At 39.6% G+C, this 26,734-nt stretch overlaps 1 protein-coding gene across 2 annotated transcripts in view; it reads right to left on the reverse strand.

Moving 5' to 3' along the window:
• adgrb2 (adhesion G protein-coupled receptor B2) overlaps positions 1-26,734 on the reverse strand; it is a 202,037-nt gene that overhangs the window by 127,207 nt on the left and 48,096 nt on the right. For both annotated transcript variants that reach the window (XM_027286127.1, XM_027286128.1), the window contains exon 2: positions 8,294-9,197. In XM_027286127.1, coding sequence (XP_027141928.1) covers positions 8,294-9,182 — 889 coding nt within the window. In that variant the 5' untranslated portion in view covers positions 9,183-9,197. The remainder of the gene's footprint in view (positions 1-8,293; positions 9,198-26,734) is intronic.

Here is a 26,734-nt window from a genome sequence, read left to right on the forward strand (position 1 = left end):
AGAGAGAGCCATAGCTCATGAGCACAGAATACTAATCATGTTACCACAGTCACCCTGAGCAGACAGTCCTTCTCACACACACACGCACAGAGTTTTGCTTCGTCGTTTTAGGAAAAACAGCAGCAACTGTATCGCACGGCACACAATTACTCTTAGTCGTCAACCGTGACACGCGTGCATTTTTCAGTGTGAGCGCGTTTCGTGTGTCGGTGGAGTTAAGGGTTATTAAAACACCTGTACTGTGTGTGCTGTTCACCAGCACAGTGTGAAAATAAACACCTCTCACATCCATGTTGCTAAAGACACACACAAGAAAACACACACTTCTCTCTGCTCTAATTACCAGGAAGCAGATAGTATTCCATGAGGAAGGGATGAGCTGTCTGTGTGTGTGTGTGTGTGTGTGTGTGTGTGTGTGTGTGTGTGTGTGTGTGTGTGTGTGTGTGTGTGTGTGTGTGATAGAGAGAGAGAGAAAGAGAGAGAGTTTGTAAGTGATGGACCACTGGCTCCTACTCAATGCCAGGGTGATCTGGTCCCAAGAGTCCCAGCCAAATCCCAGTCCTCTCTCTAGGTTTCTCTATCCTCCCTCTCTATCTTTGTCGCTCCCTCCCTTCACACATAAAACACAATCCTCATCCTATCTGTGCACAGGAGAATTACCATTGACTGCTATGTGTGTGTCTGTGCGTCTGTATGTGTGTGCAGGGAACATGCCACAGGGAGGTGTGATTGTCAAGAGACTGAAGCAGGTGTCCAGCTACAAGACCTAGTTGTGTGGTAATTTGATAATAGACCATATACCTAAATCAAGACTGCCACAGGAACGGGGAATCTTATTCATAGAGATTTTGATAACAATATTTTAAATATGCATATGCAATATGCAATATACTTTGAGGGGGATGTAATCGAGCATAGACTCATTTTACACATAATGTAATAGAAAGGCATAGATGCTATTTTTCTCCCCACATTTTATGGAAGCAAAGTGTTTTATTATGTAGATTGAAGTTAAGACAAAACCTAGCAATGGGCTGTTATAAAAATTAAAGCTGATGGATGGCCGTAGTCAGTAAACAAAATTCAAAAGAAAGAGAAAGAAAAATACTGCAGCCAAAAACAAGCCTGGCTGCCCTTGCACTGCTGCATTTGAAACACTGCTGGTGGACATTAAAACCGTGACCTGAATGAGTCGTGACAGCACAGAGCCAGACTGCACATGTGTTGGAGGCAGTGGACATTGCTTTAAGCCATTAACTCCTAACTCTTTAGATTGCACCTTGCACCACATTGTAGTAGCAAGTCCATTTGTTTTTCTAAAACAGGTCACCTTTGGAGTATAAGTTTGCACTGTACACTTAACAAAACAAGTGTTGCAATTACTTTAATGAACAGTTAGATTCGCCATTTAACTGCATGGACTAATAATAGAACTGCAGTTAAGCTGTAGATCACAACAAATGCATCTTTTAATTGTTTATATGTGATTGTAATTGTAATTGTAATTCAAAGTTTTCATGTGTTTGCTGAAAAACGCTGTCACTGTGTAAAACAGCAATTTCAGTTCAGTTTAACACTAACACTAGTAATCACACCATGATTAGCAAATCTAAGTGAGTGAAAACATACCAAGTTGCAGTATGCAGCTCCTCTGTCAAACTTAAAAGAAAGCTTCCAGTCGTGAGTTAATGTGAGCAAACTGACTAATTAATTTAAAGGACAACAACAGGGGCCATTGCAGTATGATGGATGAGCCAATATATAGAGGATGGTGTAGTTTTCCCATGAATGATTGAGAACAACAGTGTTAACTCTGTACTGTATGTAAAGATATTCCTTAGACAAATGAGATGCCTGTAACCCAAAAGCTGCTGGTGATTGGGGCAGAAGTGACACAATAAGGAGCTCTATATTTTGATCCAGATAACAGCTTTAACTAGTGGTGTAGTGCCGTTATTTTTCAGCCGGCATTGAGCATGCCACCTCCTTTTTGTTCCCTATATGTCGAAGGTATGACATAGGTGTCCAATTTTTATGAGTGGGTGGAATAAGGAATAAGGAATACTTCACTCAAAATGCATAATGATGTAGTTGTCTCATTCGTCTGTGGGTCAGTATTTATTGCAAAATCTGCACCTCTTCTGTGCCTAATGTTTATTTCATAATGATCCTTACTCCTTGAAGTCAGGCAACATAAGTTAAGTGACAATGTGCAAATACTACTGGCCCAATTTGGATGAACTAAATATGCAAGAGTAGTCTTACATGTCACTGTTTATAACACGGGGTGTTTATCATTTGCTGGAGGGGCCAAAACAAATTTGGGGGGCGTAAATTAAGAGTGTACAGACTTCTCCAGGCACCACTGTATCACTGACTCTAACCCCTTATGCCCAGTAGTTCTCAATCACCAAGAGAAAAAGGGCTGGGAGCCATCCATCATCCATCGTGGTGATGTATTCACTGCTATGCTAATAGTGCAGTGGATGGCACACCTGCAGGCAACGTGAGCACAAATGCTTGATCCTTCTTGATCCATCCATGCTGTAAAACTACACGAGAATGTGTGAGTTATTTATATCTCAAAGATAAAAGGGAGTACAAATATATATTTTTTTAAAGTAGGCGATAACATATTGGATAAATATTGAGGCCAAATTTGGTTTCATCAGCATCATGTCATATTTTAATGCCACTAATAAAAACACTATGCAATTTAGATCTCACAATTATCTCTAAGTAATCAAAAAGTGAAATATCTGATATCTGAAATATCAGTTCTGGTTGGTGACCATTTGTCCTATTAAATCTGTCCTAATGCTTTTTGCTCTGGTGATATACTGTACTCTGTCGCTGCTACAGTATGTAGTGCTGTTCGGAAGAATCATCATTTAATATTGGCACAGATCACAAAGCCAGCTCTATTAGAGAGTGCTTGGATCCTTTACACATCTTAATATAACAATACACTACTCCGAGCTACACTTTACTGGCTGCCTATCAATTAGAGAATCAATTTTACATGCTTCTAATGACATAAAACAGAACACAACAGAAAACAAGGAAAGAGTCTACAGTAGTGCCATGTGGCTAGACTTTACAGAACAGCAGTGCTTTAAGCAAAATGCAACAAATCTTGGTGTGTCATGTTAGCATGCCTACTTCTAAATACTAAGTATATATAAGACTGATGGGAATGACAATAATTTAGTAGGTGTTTGGTTATAAACCAATGTCCATCAGGACAAATTAAAATCTTGACCTGATGATGGTGCTAGGTCAAGTCAGGGAATCATTAGTTATTTCAAAAGGTGCATGAACACCTACCTCATGTAGCTCAAGTTGGCACTACAGGAAAGGTCAGAGGGTCATTAATGTTAGTGGGATACATTCTCTAGAAACTACGAATGTCTGTGCAAAATTTGGTGCCAATCCAGTAGATGAAGAGATCTTTCATAGGATAAGTTGCTAAAGTTCTAAAAATGATGTATTGTCTGTACAAAATGCCACCTCAATTCATCAAATAGTCACAAAATGTGTATAAGGCTTTTCAGTCTGGAGCCAAAAGTGGTGGATGGATCGACCAACTAATCAAACAACCGACTGACCAACACTGTCATCACTAGAGCTGTGAATGACTAGAATCCTGTGTAGCTGTAATAAAAATACCTTTTTCCATACTATCCACCTCACTGCCTCTTTAGTTGAAACACTTTTTAATCCTCTTGTATTGCGACCTTAAACTTTTACTTGGTTTTGTGCTCTTTTATTTATATAGACGTTGCTGTGTTCATAGTTGTTACTCTCTTGAAGTAAATATTCGACCTTAACCCAAATTCAGCACTGTAGCATTTCTATATACGCACGTACAAAGACATACAACATACAGCAAAATTTGCCTCTGATTGCTCAAATCTTTTCACTGAATGAAGCTATTCACCACTGACGCACTGAGCTGATGCCACACACTGTTAAGATGAGAATTAACTCTGTCCTTGATAGGCAAATGTGAGGAATGTGGATACAATAATCTCTGTAGTGCTTAGATCTCAGTTAGTCTACTTTTATGCGCTTCTGGCCAAAGAAAGCCTGACAGATTTTCATTTCCAAGGAAGTTACAAAAATTGAGAGGAAGCTGCTTATCCAACTGTCTGAAAGGGGTTTATGATCACTTTCAAACTGACTACCGTGTCATGTATGGAACATGTTAACGCTCTTAATCGAATAAAGTGGGTAAATAATCATTGTCAACATTTTCATATAAATAGCAGCTGCTATAATTATTAGCTGCTGTCAAAACACTAAGGGTATTCTTACTGGCAAAACAAATACAGTCAGTGAAAGGAGTTTGGGGCGGGATTAATACAATGAAAATGTTATCATGCTATGGTATGCTACGAGAAGGTGATACACGGGGGTATGTTTGTTTCATTTGATATCAGTTCTGATGTGTTGCTATGTTAGGGCTGTTGGCATGGCGGTGTTTGATTGGCAGATGAACCAGGGGATCTGAGCATCTTTTCCGTCTTTTTTTCTCTCTCTCTCTTTCTGACATTCAGTCGCACAATATCTCAGGAGCTCAAAAACAGTTACGAGTCGTGTGTGTCTCCGTCTCAGTGTGTGCATATTTCTGTGATTATGTGTGGTTTCTAAGACTTGCATCATGAGCAGAGAAGTTACATAAATGTCAGGAATATTTGGCCATAATGTTCGAATGCATGAATATGCTGCATGTTATTGATGTGTTACTCTAAGCAGATGAGCAAAAGCTTAAAATTAATTGGGCAATAAAAGTGCACTGAGGCATCATTTTCTGGTACCTCTGAATGCTATTTAGAAGGCTGGATAAACAACTTCTTCTCAGTGTTTGTAACTTTCAGAAAACTGAAAATCTGGCAGTCAATTGGCCAGATACACATTATAATAAACATATATGGTATGAGATTGCCAGCTTGTCCAATACAAAATACTTCTGCTGTGTAACGGTTAAGGCTTCAGAGTTATGTCCTAAACACAGATACGCAAAAGAGGATGTGATGTCTTACCATGCTAAATAAATAGTAAATAAACTTATAGCATAATTCAGCTTGCACTGCTTCATAATACCCAATTTATATGGAAATTTGACAATATTTGTTTTACTGTGTTTTACATAGATATGTGGTTCAAATCTGCTCAGTGTCATAAAGTAATAAATTCACAGATCTGATGGACAAAGACCAATGACCCCACTTGCTAAAATTAAACATATCTATATTGATTGAAAATATAATGTCATATTACAGACTCCAGAGAGCAAATCTTCATTAAAATATGTACTTTTAAAAAAATGATCTCTTTCTCCTCCAACTGGAAGGATGAAGGACAAACAGGCTTTAGCGCTGAATGCCCTTAATTACTGACAGATTCCACTGGCACGGAGAAATGATGTCCCCTCAGGTCACCTAATGGCATGCAAAGTATAATTCGGTCACTGTACCTGTCATACCCATAATAAAGATACAGTATCCCCAAGAAAACCCTTCCTCAGCCTCAGGCAGAGAAACCTGCTGAGAGTTTTGCAGATACAGAAATAATACAATGAGCTCAGTGAAGGTCAGTTGGTATAATAGACTATTGTCCATCATAGCCACAATCACATTTGGAAGATAAATACTGTGCTGAGCAGAGTCCACAAACCCTACAGGTAAAATCAAAGTTAATTATTTGCTAATTACTATTTGTAGATATTAATTGCATATCATTAAAATCACCAGAAAACCAATGAGTACCTTGGTTAAATCAGGGGTATTGATATTTCAGACAAAGACTGGATGATAGAAAGCCAAAATGCTCAGGCTATCTACATTTTGTGCCAGATATATTGTTGTATTAGTTTAACAATAACCGTCCACATAGAGTACATGCACAGGAATTTGACAAGTTATTGTGCTCAACGTCCTGCCCACGTGCCCATGTCTCTGTAGCTTTGGTCTGCTTATTGGAAATAATAAAGATTAAATGTGTTGTTTTACTTTCACTCAAGGAAAAAGAGCGAAGTTCCACCTGTAAATCAAATAAGCGAATCTCGAAAATGTCAGCCTCAGAAAAGGAAAGCATTGTTGAATGACATTCTTTAAAGGATATGTATATGTATACAGTATATACAGTATGTACATATATATATGTGTGTGTGTGTGTGAGAGAGAGGAGACAGAAGAGTTGAAGAAGTTCTTTTTTTAAACTCTATATACTATATACATCACGAGTATATATAATGGCTGCATTTATGCATCTCACTTCTATTCATAATGCTTTTCAATTTGCTTCTCATTCACCCACACACACTAATGGCAGCAGGAGTCGGGGACTGAAAAATGCCAGCCCTGTGGTTGGTGGACGACTCAGTCTAACCCCTGATACAAAGCTGTCCTGATAAATTCCAAAATTGTGGGCCATTTTTCCCTTTATTCTATCAAAGATATGAAGACAGAAAATACAGGGGAGCATCTGGTGCATCTATCTATTCCAATGTTTTGGAACATCACTTTTAAAAGGGTCAATATTATATGTCATCATTTAAGTGGATCAATTTGCATGTGCAAGTGTCTTATTTTCTAGAAGTGGAAAAGTAAACCATCCACCCTCTTATCTTCAACATGAAATGGAGAGCTGCCGGAAGGGGTGGAGTGTAAAAACATGAGAAAAACATTTAGAAAGGGAGACAAGGGGGGAGGCAGAAAGCAAGTATTTAAGCTTTGTTTTTAGTTTCTGACTCAGCGAAGGCGTTGGTGTTAGTATTTCAGTGCATAGAGAACGGGGACAGGAGAGAAACAAGATAGAGGCAAGATTCTGGCTCTCACTTTGACAGCACAATGTTGGCTTTACAGTAATTCTGATATTTTAGGGTAATTAGGACATTGGGGAATTTTCTGGAAGAAAACAGTCTTCCACAAAGACTCGCTCACATTTCTTCTGGCCATCTCCCTATTGTGCGCTCTCCACGGTTCACAGCAGCCTTCATGAGTGGAGTGTAATCCCTTGTAGAGTGACCAGCTGCTAACCAATATGCAAGATCAGTGTCTTTGAGGTGAGACGCAGAAAAGAAAACAGAGCTTCCAGGCACTTGGCACACTCTGACACTTGGCGTCAATTTACAAAGCGTTTGGTTTTTGTCTCAAGCAACTGTGCCTTGGTCCAAGTCAAACTGGTAAAAGACTCTAAATTCCTCCTACACCATGTTTCTTCCGATGTCCCCTCTTTTCTCCCTCTGAGTATATTAGATGATAAAACCCTCCTGCTGATTGAATTCAGAGAATGATAACCTTCCCGGCAGCAAGGTAAGACTCTCCCTAGAGCTCTCAGTATGTGTGTTAGTGTGTTGTTGAAGGCAGGCCAAATCTTGCGATAAGAATAACTAAGTCCTAATTATTGCTCTTCACTCTACAAACATGTTTATAATCCACCCAAAGGAAAATTATAATGTAATTCAGTGAAGGGTGAGATAAAGCAGAATGTCTCTTTGTATATCTACATTCACTACTATATTAGTTTAATTTAATTACATTAAAGGGAATACTCTGGTGGCAGTGATGAACTGAAATAGTTTAGCACAAGCACTTGTCCATCTCTGTGTGGATTAAATACATATCTATGAAGCTTACAAGCACAGACACACACACACACATACAGATTTATGCAGATGCACACATGCATACATATCCCCATGTGTTATTGTGCAAAAGGATCGCCTGCTTCATGTTCAATTCATTGATGTATGAATGATCATGCGCACCCATGTGTGCATTGGTGTCAAATCTGATCTTGTCCTAACATTGTCAACAGATGGTTACACACACACACACACAATAATGTGCAGCATAGAAACTGAGGTCCTAGGAGCCGCACCTCTTGGCCTCATGGGGGGGATCTCTAAAATATAGATCAGAGGGCTGGATTTCTGACAGCCATTTACAAATCTTTTGATGGAAGGTTTAAAGAGCCCCCTTTGAACTGTTTCGTTTTTTAATTAAAGGCCAACAAACAAAATTCAAATAATAAATTCTCTGTCAGGCAAAGGCTGGTTGCCTCCCTGAGGTGGTATCAAAAGCTAGAATAACAAGGCAAACTTTTCTTGACTACTTCCTGCGGCAATCTTGGTACACAAGTAAACAACTGTTTTACAAGTGCTTGAATTATTATATGGTGTTTTACAATGTGTGGGCATCGAAAAAATAACGTACAGCTTAAAAATATGAGTTATAACATGTTCTGTTACAGTGCATAAATAATACACGCTGGAACATAATCCTACCTTGTCGGACATCTCTCGGCGCTATGGCGATTGCATCATTGGAGTGCAGCTCAGTGACGCAGCAGTCATCAGGAACCAGCGAACCATTGCTGAAACTGTGGGGTGTCTCTGGGAGCAATGGAATAGGTGGCGCCATGATGTTGTGGTTTGGACAGATACATCCTGTCTGGGTCATCCCACAACCATCTCCTTCAGAAATCTCCTGGTCACCATTGTGACCTGTGCGTAAACACTCCTCAAACCATCGGCAGAGTACGCCACAGGTAAACTGGCTGGAGTTCTCGTTGTTAATGAGTAACACCTCTACCAGTCTCAACTCCAGCAATTCCTTAGTTACCTGAGGCTCATCTGCAGCCGGATGTCTCGTTAGACATAGTTGGACAAAGTTCTTATCAAACTGAAGGAAGGAGTAGGGTCCATCTGAGTTCGACTGGCTGCCACAAAGATCAATGACTTCCCGATCCCTGGCAGCGGCTGTCTGTAATTGAAGGGGGCAGCTTTGATTGGCCAGGTGGTGGTCAAGGGAAAGAAGCATGGGGGAGTGTGTCCGGCAGATGATAGGGTGGCGAGTGAAGCGGAGGTAGAGGGAGTACTTGGTGGGATCGGGATTTTCCAGGGACCAGGAACAGCCCGGAGCCCTGGAGGGAAAGAGCTCCCTTAGGGAGAACGAGCCATAGAGCACCCCAGCTACAAGGCTGGAGCATGGTGACGAGACAGGCGAGGGGGCCCCTTCTGCCCCGGTGCTGGGGACGCCATCGGCAGCCCCATAGGCAGCCTCAGCCAGGGCAGAGAGAGGAGCTAGAGCGAGGGCAGATACGGCAGCCAGGGCCCCAGCCACAGCCAGGAGAGAGGACAGCACAGACAGACACACCCCACCAGCAGTGTTCATCCTATGACATTCGTCCTGCAGAGGATAAGAGAAGAGAGAAGGATGGGGGGAGAGAGGGGGCTGTACATTAGACACATCAGGAAATATCTTCAAACGCAAAGTAACAAGAACAACATGATACCGAGGACAAAAAAAGAACATATCAATATTTCTGTCAAATCCAAAGAATCATGTCTGGTTGGAAGTATTTCTGGATAAATTTTTGACTTGCCTCAGAGTATAACATAACCAAGTTTATGGCAGCAGTTCTCATAAAGTTCTCCTTCAAACGCGCGCACACACATGCACTGTCAAAAACACACAAACATATCCCTGCTGGGCTGGATTAAAAGGGTTGATGACTTGGCTGTTGAGACATGCACAGTGGGACCTGCTCTACCCTTTCCTGCTGATATGTGCACATACACACACACACACTATCCCCCGCAGAGCAGCTCCCCCAAGGCTCTGGCAAACTATTACCATCACCAACACAGTGAGGGTCCGCCAACAGCCTGATTTTGTCTCATACACAATACACACACAGTGCTGACAAAAAAACAAAACAATATACAGCATATAGTGTTTTAATATTTTGCTTGAAACTACTTCAATACTCAGTTTTTGTGCTCCGCATGTGTCTGCTCCATCACCTGAGATCTTCAAGTGCTTTTGCATAAATTCAGATTGAAGAGGGCGTGTGGGAGACGGTAAACGTTCACGCCACTTTTTTTTTTTACCTATAACCTTAGCACGATACCCAGACAGCTTTCTCTGAAATAGCACTACGCTTTGATATTCAACTATTCAACAAATGCTTCCCTGCAACAATGATATGAAACCACTTTATAGTATAATATAAGAAACATTTTTCAAACTCTACAAAACTAGGCTGACTGCAAAACTACAAAGAACAGTGAAGCTGTGCGTTTACTAGCTCCTATTTGTATCCAAATGTGCACACAGCCGGTATATGACCTATTTTGTTTTTTCTGCATTGACTGTTGATGGAGGTTCACTTCTAAGTATAATAATTTAATCATGTCATTAGCCCTGATCCAGTCTGATCACTGATAAAATCATTGATATTCACTCTTATATTGAAGACACACTGTTACTGAGGCTATCCACACTTATTTTAAGCCTTAGAGTACTGCCAATATTTTGAAATTTTTGCAATTGCTTCTAAAGCTTCCCATGTTCTAGTTATGTGCTCATATTCTTTACATTTCACTTTGAATATTACCTTTAATTATCTATGTAAGCAAGTGTTTTAAGTCATCTAAATACTTTGTTTATGGTTCTGATTATGTGACTTGCACATGGTTAACAAAGTGGAAACCCCAGTATGACCAGACAAAGATATTCACCAGTTATTATAAAGGGTCACCAATGTTAGTTTTAGTGATGCAGGTAACCAAAGAGAGAAACAATACAACGACATGCTGCCAGTAATATTGTTATTATAAGTGTTGTTTGAGTAATTCAGTATCTTGGTGCTCATGTTGAACCTGCATCTCTTCAGTCTTCCTTTCCTTTACCTCAGCTGTCTCTTTTTATCAGCAGGTGTGCATGCACATATACTGTACACAGTATCTTCTTCTGTGCTTCTTTTGTGATATAACACTTTCCTCAGTACAAAGAAACCTGACTCCACCTGACGACTGTAATAAACACAGGAAACTAGGAATTTGAACTACGTTTTATCACTTTCTCAGGGGTTCAAATGCCTCTCTTTTGAACATTAGGGGGAAGTTACCCCCGGTTCTTCATCCTTCCCGTTTTGTAACTTGTCTGAAATTATGTCATATCATACGGATTAAAAATAATAAATGCTGTTTAGTAGTAGTAGTAGTAGTAGGAGGAATTTCAGTAGGAATACAGTAGTGATGTTAATACAGTTATTTTGGTGAAATATACTTGAGCTATTGACAGCTTTGCAGTCTGTTTATATCTGGTTTAACTGGCACTGCAGCCAACCATTGTCAATTAATGTGTGACTGCTTCGTTGGCACTTTCTTATGCTTCCGCTTCTACAGGCACGGCACAAATGTGTAAGATACAAGCTGCAACATAACTGACTGCATAGAAACTAGCATTAACAGTGACTTGTATTTGACCATTAATTACCTCACTAAATTAGTGGTACAGCTAGTTACCTAAAAATGCTAAAGGAAGCAAAGCTCTTGTGAACTATTCTTACAATAACACAACGCTTTAGACAACAAGGTTCCAGACAAGAATCAAAATTGAATAGATCCACTTTTCATCATAACATTCACTTGAAGCTGAATAGACCACATCTTGTTCCTCGTTTCCAATTTTCAAATCAAATAGATCCCCAACCAAGGTTATTAAACATGTCACGCAAGTGAAAAAGGCTCTGCGTGAAGCACCTGTGTGACTTTAAGGCAAGTACTCCACTTCCCCAAGGCCTAGGTTAATGAAACATAGCAGCAGCCTGCACTTCACAGGATTTATGTAAGTCAGTTAAGGCTCTTCAGCATTGGACACATTGTCCACAGGGCCTGGGTAAGAGGCTAGGAACTGTGCTTACTTTACCATGTCAAGAGGTGACCCCCCACAGTTGTGGGACAGTAAGAGGCACTTGGGCGTATAGGAGGGAGCCATTAATGAGAGCTAGAAAGACATGAAAAGCAGACTGATAATGAAGGAGGGGGGCGGGACACAAAACAGGAGATATGGAGGAAATGACAGGAAGCATGTAATTATACAGGAATTGAGAAAATATGTGCAAAATTTGCATCATTCACCATGAAAAATAAACAATCTTCTTCAGGCCTGAGGCACTCTGCTCATGCTAACTCAAAGTGATGTGCACTGCATAATATTGTACTGTCATACTCAAGGACAATTCACCTATACACAGTTTTCTGATGGACACATTGGTTTTTTGCAGGCATTAAATCAGTTATCATAAGGTCATGTTAAGGTCTCTGTAACCACTAGTTCATCCTGATGTAACGAAAAAAATAGCACAGTCCATCTGGGAAGAATGTAATATTTCACAGAAGTAGAATTCAAAGGAAAATATGTTAATTTCACAAAGACACATGAGATATGTGCACCTGAGCACAGAAATACTACTTCATATTAAACCACTACATACAAGCATTGTAGTTCCTTTCACACGCAGTGTTTACTTTCGGAGGACTTGTTGTATAAGACAAGTAACCATAGCAACATCCTCTGTCCTGACCTGGAAATGTGTTTTTTTCTTTTCTTTTTTTTTTCTCAGGTTTCTGATATTTTCTCTTGCGTTCCTTTTGTTTCCTCTTTTGTCAATCTTTAGATTGGCTTTTCCTCGTAGGATTCTTACTTGCGATTTATCACAGGGAACATATGACATAAAGGCTTTTTTAAAGAGCGCTGCCTCTGTCTTTGGTGACACTTTGACAAATGCGCAGCACGGTTGGGCTGAGTGGAGGCTAATGTAGCATGTTGTGAAATATGCTCAAGGACATCATGCTGTTTGGCATATGATGGGGTTGTAGACTCTGTCGCATTTTACATGCTTTCATACTTTCAAACAAAGATGCAACATCCACACAGACTGCACCAAAGCTAGTGACACATGTCCTGCTAACAATGTGTCGTTGAACTGTTCATCCAGAAATGCAATATGAATGTAATTCGATATTCTCCAGTATAAAATATGCCAAATAGCATTTCTTGTTTCCCACTGGAACTGAGCTGAATTGGGAGTTGCATATAGATAGCATATCTCTGCTTTGAAAACAAATATAACACGTTTTTTTATCGCCAAAGAATACATATTTATCTTGTTACAGAAAAGAATAGTGAAGATAGACAGCATTATAGCCAGACCATGCATAGGTAAAACCTTACAAACATTTTACGGATGAAAAGAAGTCAAAGGCGTTAAGCAAATTGTTTTTGGGACAATGAACAATGAATATTCATAGATCCACAGTGTGTGCAAGAGTAGACCCTAAAGTGCTGTCTTCATAGGGCCATTCTGTCCTACTCTAAAACAGCACTCTACTGTGGGCAACCATAAATATTCATTAGCTTTGATGTCTCCCTTCCCCCTTCCACCTTGACATTAATGTTATCACCAAAGATGGCAAATATGTATAACCCTCACTCCCCCATCTCTTTTCCTTCTCCCACTCCCTCTCTTCCTGGCTCCCGCTTCATTCTTTAATGCAGTGAAGTGACAATATGGCTTATTTGATTTTTTGGATTCACTGTAAAACTCAGCACTGAGAGTGTCTCTGTACTCTAAAAAAGAATGATTTCACCCATAATGCATTACGCTAGCATCAAGTTTTAATGTCTGATCAAAATTTTACCTCATGTCTTAAGTGCTATAGTTCCACATGTACAGAAACTTCCCAAAACTTTGTTGCAAGACAAAAACACTGATTTTGAGGCAAAGTCCTCTTGCAATAAAACTTTAGAAAATGTGACCTTACTCTGCTCTACATTTATTCAGCATTTCGAATAGAATCTGGGATAAAAGACTGTTTATATTTGTTACTCCTGCACAGTGAGACACTGTGCGTTCTCCCTGATGGTTAAAACAAATGGGAACTATCACCAATTATTCTCTATATGCCTGTCTCTGGAAGCCCCACAGTCTTGGTACAGCTGCGGAAAGGCTTAAACAGCTTCAGTTCTAGCTGCATTGAAATGCCACTGTGACGTGCTGTGAAGCCACAAAGAGTCACACTCGGAACGACTGAATTATAAAATTCCCACAGACATTGTTTAAGGATCTCATCCTTTTGAGAAAATGAATGCACTGCTGAACTCCTGCTGTTGATTTTGCGAGAATGTGCGACTCAACAGTAGCCACATAATACTTGTGTGCAACATGTTTACTGCAGTCATAATTTATCTCTGGTGGATTATTCTTTTCTTGCTAAAAATGGCTTCCCACATTTTGTTTGTGTTTACAATTAAAGAGGCATTATTGCTCCATTCAATTCCTTGCTCCATTAAAGGCTATAAATGATTTGTTATAAAAGCTTTTAGAATGACAAAACACAAATTGAGTAATGAAAAATCATTATACTTTTTTCCCCCCATAGAGGCAACATGCATAACTACCTACATTGATATATTATACCTGAGTTTTACCCAGATCATGTAAACCAGATACCAGTAAAGAAGAGCTCATGATAATAAAGTGAATTGTGATGGCTCGGTCATTTCACAGCTTGCCAATGTGCCTCTCAGTGTTAAAACTGTGGATGTTAGTAAATTTGCTGTGCCTGAGCTATTTATTAACTACCTGGGGAATGGACTAGGTCTCGTAGAATTACTGATTACACACTTATTACACTGATTTTCTTTTTTTTTTTTTTATGAAGTAAAGGCTAGGTAATGAGGTTTTTCCTCGGAAGTTAAGACTATTTTTCAAGAATACTTTTTTGTTTATATCCATTTCTTTGTCTGAGCAGCATCCGCTCTCCCCTTTTCCCTAGTTGTCTGCCTCAACTTTTTCTTTTGTATTATTATTCATCTTAACTCCTGGCAATAAATAATTTAAGAACTAAGCAAGTACTGGTAACGAAATAATAATGTTCTGTATATCAAGCAATGTCACTGGCTAATGTTGTTGTTCAACAGCCAGCCAAATTTAAGACTGATCTATCAAGTTCACGAAAGAAAGTCCAACACAAAAGACTCCTGAGACTAAAAGCTCAAGAGATATTTTCTAAAAAAAAAAGCTGAAAAGGCAAAACATAAGAGCAATACTCTGGCAAAATTTAACTGATCGGGTTCTGGTAAAGGAGAGAATAGTTAACTTTCAAAAATGGATAACCTCTGAGCCCAAGATTTGTGTGCAAAGATCCTATTTCCTGCTTTTCTTCTTGTAACCCAGTTGGAAAATATGGGTAAAAGGGTTGTTGAAGCTATAGCAGAAATATTAGTATACATGGTATTAAAATCATTTAAATATGGTTTCGTTTAAAAAAGGTTAAAAACATAGGCGAAGTACTATGAGAAAGTTAGCACGGGAGGAATTTCTACAGGAAGTTCAAAGACTGCGTATGTTTTCGGCTATTGCTGGTGCTATCGCGAGTGCTGCGGCTAAGATAAACTTGGAGTATAATCTTTAGTCAGTCCACTACACGTGTGCTGATGTTTCTAGATATAGTTTAACTCCCCTAGTTGGACTGATTGAGAGGGGAATGGCTGTTTCCGACCTGACGACGGCGCAGATACCCACAGACAGAGGAGCAAGTTGGACTTAACTAGTATTATTTTTCTAAAACCTGAGTGGTGTAATTTTATTGCATTTACCTGATAGGAGGGAATCATTTTATCCATAAAGAGACACACAGACACTTATGGTTAAAAATATTTATTGAAACTAATACTACTAAAATGTGAGTTTGCCAAATGTGTGTTTAAAAAAAATCCATGTGTGTGTACTGTGAAAAGAGACCCAAGATAAATTGTTAAAACAGAGTTAATCAGGGTTAAAATACAGAAGAGAAGTATGCTGAAAAAACCCAAAAGCCCTGGCCTTATTAAAATATAGATACAAGAGAGGATACTAAACCCAGAATGCACCAGTTTAAAACTTAACCATTAAATCTAAAATGTTAAAGGTACAATCCTTCCTAGGGATTCAAGTTTGAACTCCAGGTAGCACTTTGACACACGTTGAGTGATGGGACTGCTGTCATCACTACCCATTAAAAATGTTTTTGAGTCAAATCTATTCCAAGAAAACTATTATTAATGTAATATACTTATGGTCTACAGCAACAACTTTACTCCCCACACTTTCTGTTAGCTCGTTACTTTCTAATCGGGCAGTTGTGGCGCAGCAGGTGGCACAGGTTGTGCATTAATCACAGAGTTGTTGGTTTGACTCCAGCCCCTCCTTTTCTATATGCCAAAATTTTCTTGACTGAACTGCTGTTGCTCCTGATAGTACTATCATGGGAGTCAATGGTAGTCTTGTGTACTGGCTATCTTGTAGATTATAGACCCACTGGTCTTGCTGACTGTATAAAATGCCAGTGGCCAACAGAACATTGCCAAGTAGTGTGTAGTTCATTCATATTGCTGGAATATAAGAGTGGAATAACTACAGTTACCAGATTTAATGATATCCCTGGGTAGTTTGTTTCTTTTTCGGGGAAATACATTTCAGGAGGGTTTGTGGAGACTCATGCTACCCCGTCTTATCTCTTTCTGCCCTGCTCTACCTGTTTGGAATGGTGTTGAACTGAGTGGACTTTTTCTTTCATTTGGAGTAGAAATCAGCATGTGGTCATTGTATGAGCCCAAACACACCAAACAATGCACACTAATTAATCCAGGTGCATTGCCACAATGCTTTCAATGCTAACTTGATATTATCAAAAATTCAAGACTGGATCCATGCAGAGTGTTTGGAGTTTCTCTCAACAACAGATTAACAAGTCATGAAACGTTCCTCTTTCTCTTTCTCTCTGCCTTCCAGCATAAAATACCCAACTCTGCCCCCTTCTCATCTTTAGCATCACCCCCTTTGAAATATCAGCCTTCCTGAAAGACAAACTTAATTTATTTACCCGCAGCTCTACACGTCCCTGTCTGCTTCATTTTAAGTCGTATATCTCGAAGAGATCTGTTGGCTCTAAAGCAATATGAAGAACCAATGTTGTTCAGCTGATTTAGCATGGGTGACATTTTAAAAGTCAGTATTCTGTTTGTCCTTTTATCCAACCCACCCCAGCACACCCATCAAGTCAGTGCTTTTCACTTTTCCTTATCAGTTATTAACAAATGGCAGGCAAGCTGAGAGGATCTCATGCTGAGAAAAAGAGATGGCAGTACTAAATCCCTCAATCACAGCAAAGGGCATTTTGCCTCCGGGCTATGGCAAACACTACACGCACACACGCCCATACATATTCATACATTCATGTCAGCTTGACATGTGACGTGTGCTGATGGAAGAACGAGGCATAAATCATGATGTGTGTGATGAAACTGAGTAGGGGATTAATTATGCCTTATTAATTAAGGTAGAGGAGTGGGTCAATAGATGACATATATGGGTTTGGTATATCAGTGTACTAGAGCGCGGGCCTGAAATATACGATGAAAACTAAGGTTTTCCAGTACATTTGAACAGGGGTACTGCATTTTGACTGTGGTGGTGCAGACTCTAGGGAATGCAAGAAAGGCAACCTGACGTCACACTGCGGTGGCCAATCCGATGAACAGGCCACTCAAATTCCTCCACAGTCAGCCTGAAATGTCACTGAAACTGGGGCTATCCAGGTGGAGTTCATGGACGGAACTATGATACTCTCCCAGGTGCGTCCTCACTTGGTTTACCTAGATTCTACATCTGTGTCTGGCTTGCAAACTATGATGCAACATAGTGACACCAACAAGGTTCCTTTGGTTCATCTGTTTTGAGAAAGAGACAGACAGACAGACAGAGAGAGAGAGAGCAGTGGTTGAAGAACATAGGCAATGAATAAGTGTGAGGGAGCGTAGATAACAAGGAGCTGGTAAATCAGAGAAATAAAAACTAATTTTTAGATTGTTTCATAGCTGTTACATTTGGCGGTAGGAAGAAGTAACTATGTACGGTTGTTAACTATGGAGAAGCCAGAAGGAAAAACTAGAGGTCTGATATCAGGACAGTTTTTCTTAAAAGGCCTCAAAACCATGTAGGTTGTGCGTTGTGATGGCGACTAATGAGCCACATGGGGATGTAGCTCCACTGATCTCTAATCAAAGAACTCTAAGCTTGCCAATCAACACACACTGTACCACATTACCAAAACTTCAGCTCATCCTGATCAGACAAACAAAAAGAATCCATTCATAATTTCAAAAGCCCTGTGCCCATATTGAGTTGCAGATAATGATGCAAACGACATTTAGCCAGAGATGTTGTTCAATAAATTATACTTTCATTTCTTTATTGTCATACAGGCTGTGAATGCTTTCAAATGGATGCAGTTAACTTTTGTAAATCAACAAAGCTGCATACTCGTACACAGCTTTTCTCAGCTTGTTTCTGTTCAGCAGACACTGACCTTCAACGAGCCCGTTAAGCCTAACTGCCAGTTATTTTGCATATTACAATTCAGTGGACTCCAAGTTAATTGTAAGTCACAAAGTGCACTGGAGTTAAAAACCTTGAAACTAGTTAATGCCCCATTTTAAGTTTTTTATTAAAGAATCAATTCTGAATTGAATCACGACCGCAAGAATCCTGCAAAGAATGCAAAGCGATAGAAGATAGGATGTAAAGATGTGGTCAAGTTAGTGAAGAGCAAATTAAAAGAATGCAAGAAGAAGCAATATAATTGTCGATATAACAATATAAGAGAATGGCACTGGAAGAAAAAAAAATGCAATGAAAGAGCCCTCAAAAAAGTGGCCTACCTGTAAAAGTGCAACATAGTGAAAGCAGAGAGAGAAAATATGTTTTTTATCGTGCCAATAGAAACAGAAATTATAAGCTATGCATATGAGCATTGTTGAAACAGAAATGGCCACCATGGCTGGCAACACTACAAGGTTATTTTGTGGGAGATCATTAAAACCGTAAAACAGTTTTGTCTGCTTGGTGCTGTTTTATACTGTTCAGCTTGTGCCATTATCCATACTAAATAAACAACCAGAGGACAATACCATTAGTATTGTGTCATTGTGGTAAAAATTCATTGACATGTTATCTCACAATGCTCTAAAAAAAAAACCACACCGCATTTATCAGGCTCATTTACACTTAGAGCAAAAGCATCGTTCAATATACTCAATGGGGAAACATTTAAGATAATTATTAAATGGTCTCATAGCCTTTAAAAGCAATTTGCTGGCATGTAACATTTATTCAATATGTTCCAAACCTGAATATTGATCAGTTTTACATTCACAGGGAGATATTGACAGTGACTCACATTAATTTCACATGAGTAAATAAACGATTGTTAGAGAGGAGAATAAGCAAATGGATGAAGTAGAATCTGGCTTGCAGGATGATATTATAATTATATACTGGGGTTTTTCTCCTTGTTTGTTAGGGACTATTGTAATTAGAACAAGATGTATCTACCACAGAAGCTCTTTGCTAACAGGCTAGAATTAATAAGTAGCTGTAAAGTTTTAAGTTTGTCAGGCCATAAGACTGATGAACTACTGAGCACCCAAGCTCATCGCTTGACCACTTAAGTCACACTGTACCTGTACATGGATTTCACTTTACTACTTCATACTACTGGTACTGTATATTTACTTACTACATATTTACTGCACTGGCTCCATTTGCTTACTTTCCTGTTTACTTAGACTTTTAATCATACTGTATTTATATCTCAGTGTATATAATGTATTACTGGCTGTTTATACCTTTACACATCACAGTATCTTCACAGTATATAAATATATATCATATATTACTGTTCTCATTATGTATATACATTGACGACATCAGTTAACACTATAGCGTACACATTTCATTATGACTTATCCTGCCTACCACAGTATCATATTTTACATTATATTACATTAACTGCTGCTCTAGTTTTAAGTCTCAGATTCTGATTAGACTTTGTTCCACTTTTTCTTTGTTCCGATTTTTCTTTATACATATTTTTTTTTATATATTCATGTAAGAGCACAGTCGGATGAAGCCGAAGAATTTCATCGCTGACTGCTGTAACTATTGTGGCAATGAAGAGCATGAACTTGAACCTTTCATATGCACAGTATGACAGGTATGCTGAACTCATTTAGAAACCAGAAATCTCTCTCTTTGGTTGTTAACGTTAGCACACTCAACAGTGTACCTGAATACACTTCTCAAAATAACTTAATATACTTCGACAAGCAGTTTGATAGCAATACATGTCAAGCTAAGGGGTTACAGCTGAACAGGATGATGTGACTGTAACTTTGAATAACTGAACTGAACTATATATTCCTTTCTTTCTCTTTTTCTCTTTCATTTTCTTATTTTCTTCTTTTGCCGTTGACTCTTACTAACCGTCTCTCTAACCATTGCTGCTGTTTCTCTTGTTTGTTCGGGTCTACTGTCCTCTATTCTCTTTATTCTCTAAACAAACAAAAACAGAATGAACCAAAATATGATGTCGACAGTAATTGAGGTAACATGACTAAACATTGTTGTTACTTATTCTTCCCATACAACTTCAAAGACAGTATCATGCTGCACATCATTAATGTCAGGCGAATCGGTTCGTATGCGGCTCTGCTACTAATTAGAAGGCTTAAGTCGGACATTTTCCTGTTGCGGATCATCTCTTGCACTTTAAAGAAATAATACATTCGGATATACAAGATTTTAAAAAATGTAGCCGCTTTTCATTTGTGCCAATTAAATAATGGATAGTTTTAACAGAACATGGATTTGCAGATGCAGAAGCATGTGTCAGGCTTGACCCTGAAAACCCCAACACACTCACTCAGCCATCTTCACACCCTTAACCTTGTTGTCATAGCGGGTAAAAAAAAAAAAATCTAAATGTCACCATCTGTTGAGTGCTTGAACTGAATGTGATGTGACACACACATGCACATGTATAGTCATATTCTATTGAACTGAGTGAATCAGACCATCCCTTTGTGTACAGAACACAGTGACATGTGTACACATGTACATATCTGCAGAAATACATGTCTAAGTGTGTGTGTGTGTGTGTGTGTGTACGAGATTGGGGGGTGTCCAATAAGGACTTGGAAAAGGGCCTTGTAGTATTGTGGTGGGCCTTGGGGGGTGGAATTTGGGTTTCTTTGTGAAATAGAGAATCACAGACTGACTGAAAGGGTGATCGGCTTTCCTCTGCAGCATATCGCTGCCAAAAGATCAGCTTACACCAGCTTTTTTTTTTCTTTCCTTTTTTTCCTCAAGACAACACAGATAATATATTGCATGGACGAAAGATAGAGACAGTGGAAAAATGAGACGAGGGAGGCAGCGACACAGACAGACAGGAAACTCGGTTCCAGTCTAAATACCTTTCTGTGAGTTATGTTAAAGCTAAAGATAAAGGTTATTAATAAATAGGTTAATGTGAAATGGAAAATTGTCATTCAAACTTTTACTACTAATTCTAAATTGTACATATTTTTTTTTTCCATTTCATTTTAGGCATAGGCAAACTTGTTAAAAACAAATGGATGTGGAGGCAGCTAGCAGCTTAGTTGCAGATTGTAACCCACTCGCTTCACCTTCTTCTTCCTAGCGTTAAGTAGAAACTATGGTGACAACAAAATGCGCAAAACAAAAGAGCCAGTTTGTCTGTTCTGGGCTACTGTAGAAACATGGCGGACTCTATTCAAGAGGATCAGGCATAAAATCCTCCTAAGGTAACGAAAACAAAGTAATCATTATTTTCAGGTGATTATACACTCTTGAAAATGTAGTTATGTAGTTACACTCTTACATACTGGACCCGTGATTACCGGCTCAAACTGAATTACATCTGTAATTGCTCTTGGTTTTTGGTGTAATTGTTCTCTTCACTCTTCTTACAGACTTACAGCCTAACAGTGCAGACCTCAGCCATGAACATTAAGTGTCCCAGCAGGGATGAAAAACACACTGGACCATTGTTACACCATATCGAAGAATGCCTATCTCTGTCTCCTGTGCAGCTTTGGGACACTAAAGATCACTGTCTGGTTCATCATCTCCACACTTACAGAAGTTAAGTCAAGACTGTGATGAGATAGATCAACAAGACAAAACTGGAATTACAGGCCTGCTTTCACTGCACTCATTGGAGTGTTTTCGAGACTGTAGCTACAGACCTTGACAAACTCACTGTGACAGCTTCTGTGAGGACATGTGTGTCTGACAACCTCAATGTGTTTTACTGCAGGTTTGCCAACAATCACACCCCTCACTCTCTCCAATTCAGATATCACACACAACCCATGCCATCTCCCCGCTTCTCCCCATTGACCCCCTCCCACCTACTCACAGGTTGTGTGTCGGCTCTGTCAGAGACAGAAGACCAGGAAGGCACTGTGGCCCAGATGGTGTGTCACCCTCCTGTCTGAGAGTCTGTGCTGACCAGCTGGCCACCATCTTCACACAGATCTGCACCACACACTCTGCAGTCTTCCCAAGAAACCACCCATCTATCACAGGATTCAATGACTATAGGCCCATTGCTCTGTTTTCTGTGGTCATGAAATCCTGCAAGAGACTAGTGTTGGTTCATTTAAAGGACATTACAGGCACCTCTGCTGGACCCCCTGTGGTTTGCTCACCGGGCAAACGGGTCATCCAGCTCACTTTACCAGCCTCCAACCGTCAAAGGTCCCCAAACTTCCTGACAGACATGACACAGCAAGTGAGGCTGGGATAAAATCACATCCAATCAGCCCTGACAACCACCAAGAGTGTTTGCTCTCCCCACTGCTTTTGCCCCTCGATATAAAACAAGACACCTTAGGAGACCCGTCTGCAAACTTTTGTAGTTTAACAGATGGTCAACAGATCAGCTTCATTTGAGACGGTGAGAGGGGTCTGCATACAGATGGGTGGTTGAACAGCTGGCCCTCTGGTGCGGTCAGAACAGCCTGGAGCTGAACTTAAAACAGTGGAAGGGCCAGTGCCAGCACAGGTAGTTCAACCTGCCTCAGGTTGAAGCTGATCCAGTTCTTCGCTGTAATAATCCAGTGTGTTTTCTGAACAGTACATCCATCACTGTCTGGTTTGGATTGGCCGCCAAACAGGACAGGAATAGACCATGGACAGTTGGGAACACAGAAAAAAAAATCATTGGTGCAAACCTGTCCTCCACTCAGGATTTATACATCTCCAGAGCCAGGAAACAAGTATCACTGCAGACACATCACATCCTGGTAACAACCTGTTCTCCCCTCTGGTAGCTGCTACAGAACAACCAGACAAACAACAGTTTGTCCTAACAGACCATTTTTATATTCAACATTTGGTTACACAGTGTCAATAACCATCAACCACCCAAACATCCACTGAATGAATTATATATTATATATTTATAGATTCAAAATCACACTGTGCTCTAATATTTATGTACCATCCATCTAGAAATCGTGCACACTATGTATTCTGTATAGACAAGTATACATGCATTAACTGTATAAATGTCTAAGTACACATTGAGAGCAACTTAAAAAGTCATAATCCTTGCATGTGTGCACATACATGGCCAACAAAGTTGATTCTGATTCTGATATATTGATATTTCATTACTGCTGAACACCTCAGCCGCTCTGTTATCAGAGCTAGAGCCCCGAAACAGCCTGCACTCAGCCACAGAGCTCTGCTATCCTAACACCATGGTCGCACCAACTGTTGTGTATGAACAGCAACTCATAATGAAATCAAAAGAAATAAAGAGACTGGAAGAAATGCTGCTTAAGTACGGTAAACAAGAGAAAGAATGCTGATTCCGTTATAGTTGTAGTTATGAATGTGACTCCCTATGAGCCTGATCGCTCCTTGAGATTCTGGTTCGAAAATCTCGATTTGTCACTAAAGCTGACGGGGTCTTTGCTGTACAGGCCTGATAGTTGAAAGAAAAAAACAGAAGGTAAACGAAAAACAAAAATGTTAACACTGATGCTCTTTACTTCAGGTGTAATAAACAGACATCTATTACGTGTGTCATCAGAATAAATAATCACAAATGAAGGGATCAACAAAGCCACCCAAATTACATTTTGATTTCCTCTGCGACTGTGCCGGAGGAAAATCTTGCAAGCAAATGATTAGTTTGCAGGGCAAAATATGTGCAGCAATTGATTCTCGCCAATGTAAATAGGGACAGCTGCGCATCACTGCTCTGATTTTCCTCCTGCAAACCTGAGCCTGAATTTGATTAGGGCCTAAAATATTGAAGTATCCGTGCACCACCTTAAATGAAAAGCCAAGTCATCTGAAAGGAACATAGAGGGCATTAAAGAAGCTTTTTAAGTTTCAAAACACATTGATTGAGCAGCAAGTGGACTGCGTGGAGAGACATTCATTAAAAAGACAATATATCACACAAAGCAATACTGTACTAAATGTATTTGTGGCCTCGGGACGAAGGATAAAAACTAAACAAAGCTAAATTTATTGTTTGTGTCAACAGAAATGCGACATTTGAAGGGGGAAAAAATGGAGTGACTGTGTGAGTCTCTGTGCACTACACTGTGCAGAAATCGGTCTGTCAGTGTGTACTCATATGTGTGTGTGTGTGTGTGTGTGTGTGTGTGTGTGTGTGTGTGTGTGTGCATGTATGATCTGATGTTCCCTCTCAAAATATCTCAGAATAACTGACACACAGTGCACGTTTGGATTTTGAGTGTGTTTATACGTAAAGTGTAGGTGGAAATCACACACCGTAACACACAGACACACAGCACACACAACTCTTACGGTCCTGTGGACATTCGAAATTATTTTAAAATGGTCATATCCTCTGTCCGCCTGTATGCGCACATCACATGAATATATGAATAATAAATGCAATGACATGAGAGCATAATGTGAGATCGCTGTTCAACAGCAGAAATAACTGTGCAGCACAGTTTGCTCAGCTTTGACAGCTTTTTCCATTCACATTACATGCCTAAAGTGGTGGAATAACTTGTTTATGTTCAGGCTAATAAGAAACTCATATAATAAAACTAACTAAGGCTGATCAGTGCTTCAAAATGATGCATAACATAGAATGTGATTCTTAACTAACCAGCTAAGAAGCAGCCAAACTTCATTAACGTATTTCTGCATGATTTTTTTCTGTGTGTGTGTGTGTGTGTGTGTGTGATTGCGGAGGTGGTGGTTGCTGTTATCTTCCAATCTTTTCTCTACGTAACATCTCTTCCCTCTCTAGCTGCAGTAGAGCACATCAGGCTCTCGCTGTCTCTTTGAAGTGTTGCCAGGCAGGGTATTTATTTCATTATCTCCTCTCTCTCTCTATTTCCTCTCCTTGTTTTTAGGGCTCGGTATCAAGGAGAAGACAGGAGTCGAAGCAGGGAAAGCTGACACTGCAGGTACAGACCTACAACTCTTGACTGTGCGTCTGTATTAGTGTGTTGTTTAGATTATGCACCATATGTCCTCGCAAAGATGGAAAGATCCTGCAAACTGAGTTCTTTCTTATACTATGGGCTTTTTTTTATTATTATTATTGTGAGGATCAATGTCACAAATATTTAAAAATGTATGCGTGTTTCTTTCACAAGTATTTTAAGCGACACACTCACACACACACACATACACCTGTGGTGCTCATAAAGATGGTGGTTGATCGGAGAAATATCGATTTGGCAAACACAAGTTTATCTACCGAGCATGCTCCTTACCTACTAGTATCCATCATGTCAGCAGGAAATACACCTAGACCTTGAAGGGGACATAAATTTACCAAGCACCTGCATTTGTGTGTGTGTGTGTGTGTGTGTGTGTGTGTGTGTGCGTGTGTGTGTGTGTGTGACCTTTTCTTCTTGTGTCTCTTTGACACGTGTCACACCACAGCTGGGGGTTCAGGGGTTAAAGTTGACTGTGTCCACAGTGAAGCTCGACAGTACCACCCGCAGGGTCACAGGGGAGAGCTGACTTTTGACACACAGCTATTGACCAGGTGCAAAAATGTGTCCGCCTGGTGCAGTGCTACAGTGTTGCTGCAGTGTCTGGTACATCAGCATTTGGCGGCAGAATACCGTGTAAATTCATTGTATATAGGTGATGCCATGGAGTATGAAAATAACGTGATGTTTATAATAATTAAAAACAATTCTTGTTGCCTGATGTTCACTGACTGGAGCTTAGTGTACCTAGGGTTTTATTTATATTTTGAATCACTATTTACAACATTGCATCTAAATATATAATAACCTTTACATTACATATATATTTTCACACAGATATGTTACTTAACATAGCTTAAAGCCACAATTTAATTGCAGGCATGGGAGCTAAAACACGTCATCTGCACTCCAGAAAGAGTGGGTACGCATAACATTGATCACAAACTGGGCTTTCAAAGGCTCAGTCTGTGTAGCATTACGAACTGCTCTAAAGAAAACAGAAGATATAGATAGAAGAAATACAATTTGTCATTTAAAAAAAAAGAAGCAAAATTACAAATTTCATTTTTTTCCCCACATCCCCCGAGATAAAATATATAAAACAGAAAACAGTGTCGAGCAAAGTAACTAAGGGGCTTTTGTACAAGAGTGGCTTTTATAAGCAAAACATTTTGTAGTAATTGCTTAATCGCAGCTATGTTTAAATGGTCTTTAAATTGTGTTCTAAGTAAAACCAGTGAACCTTGTTTCCACTCTTGAGTGTGTAATGGAGAGAAGTAGCTGTTTTGCTTGGGAAATGGAAAAGCTCTACAGATTTGCAATGCCTTTAGTAAGTGTAATTTACACAACAAACACATTGTTAATTGGACGTTGCCCAAAAAAAAAAAAAAAATCAAAACACTCCCCCATGCTGTAATTTAGCTACAAAATAACATTAAAGCCAGAGTTATTACAGAGAAACATTACCGGAGGCCCTCAACATTATCAGCCATATCATAAAGATATCAGTCCCACAGGGTACTGTA

This window comes from Larimichthys crocea, chromosome XIII (genome assembly GCF_000972845.2).
Source record: "Larimichthys crocea isolate SSNF chromosome XIII, L_crocea_2.0, whole genome shotgun sequence".
Lineage (NCBI taxonomy): Eukaryota > Metazoa > Chordata > Actinopteri > Sciaenidae > Larimichthys > Larimichthys crocea.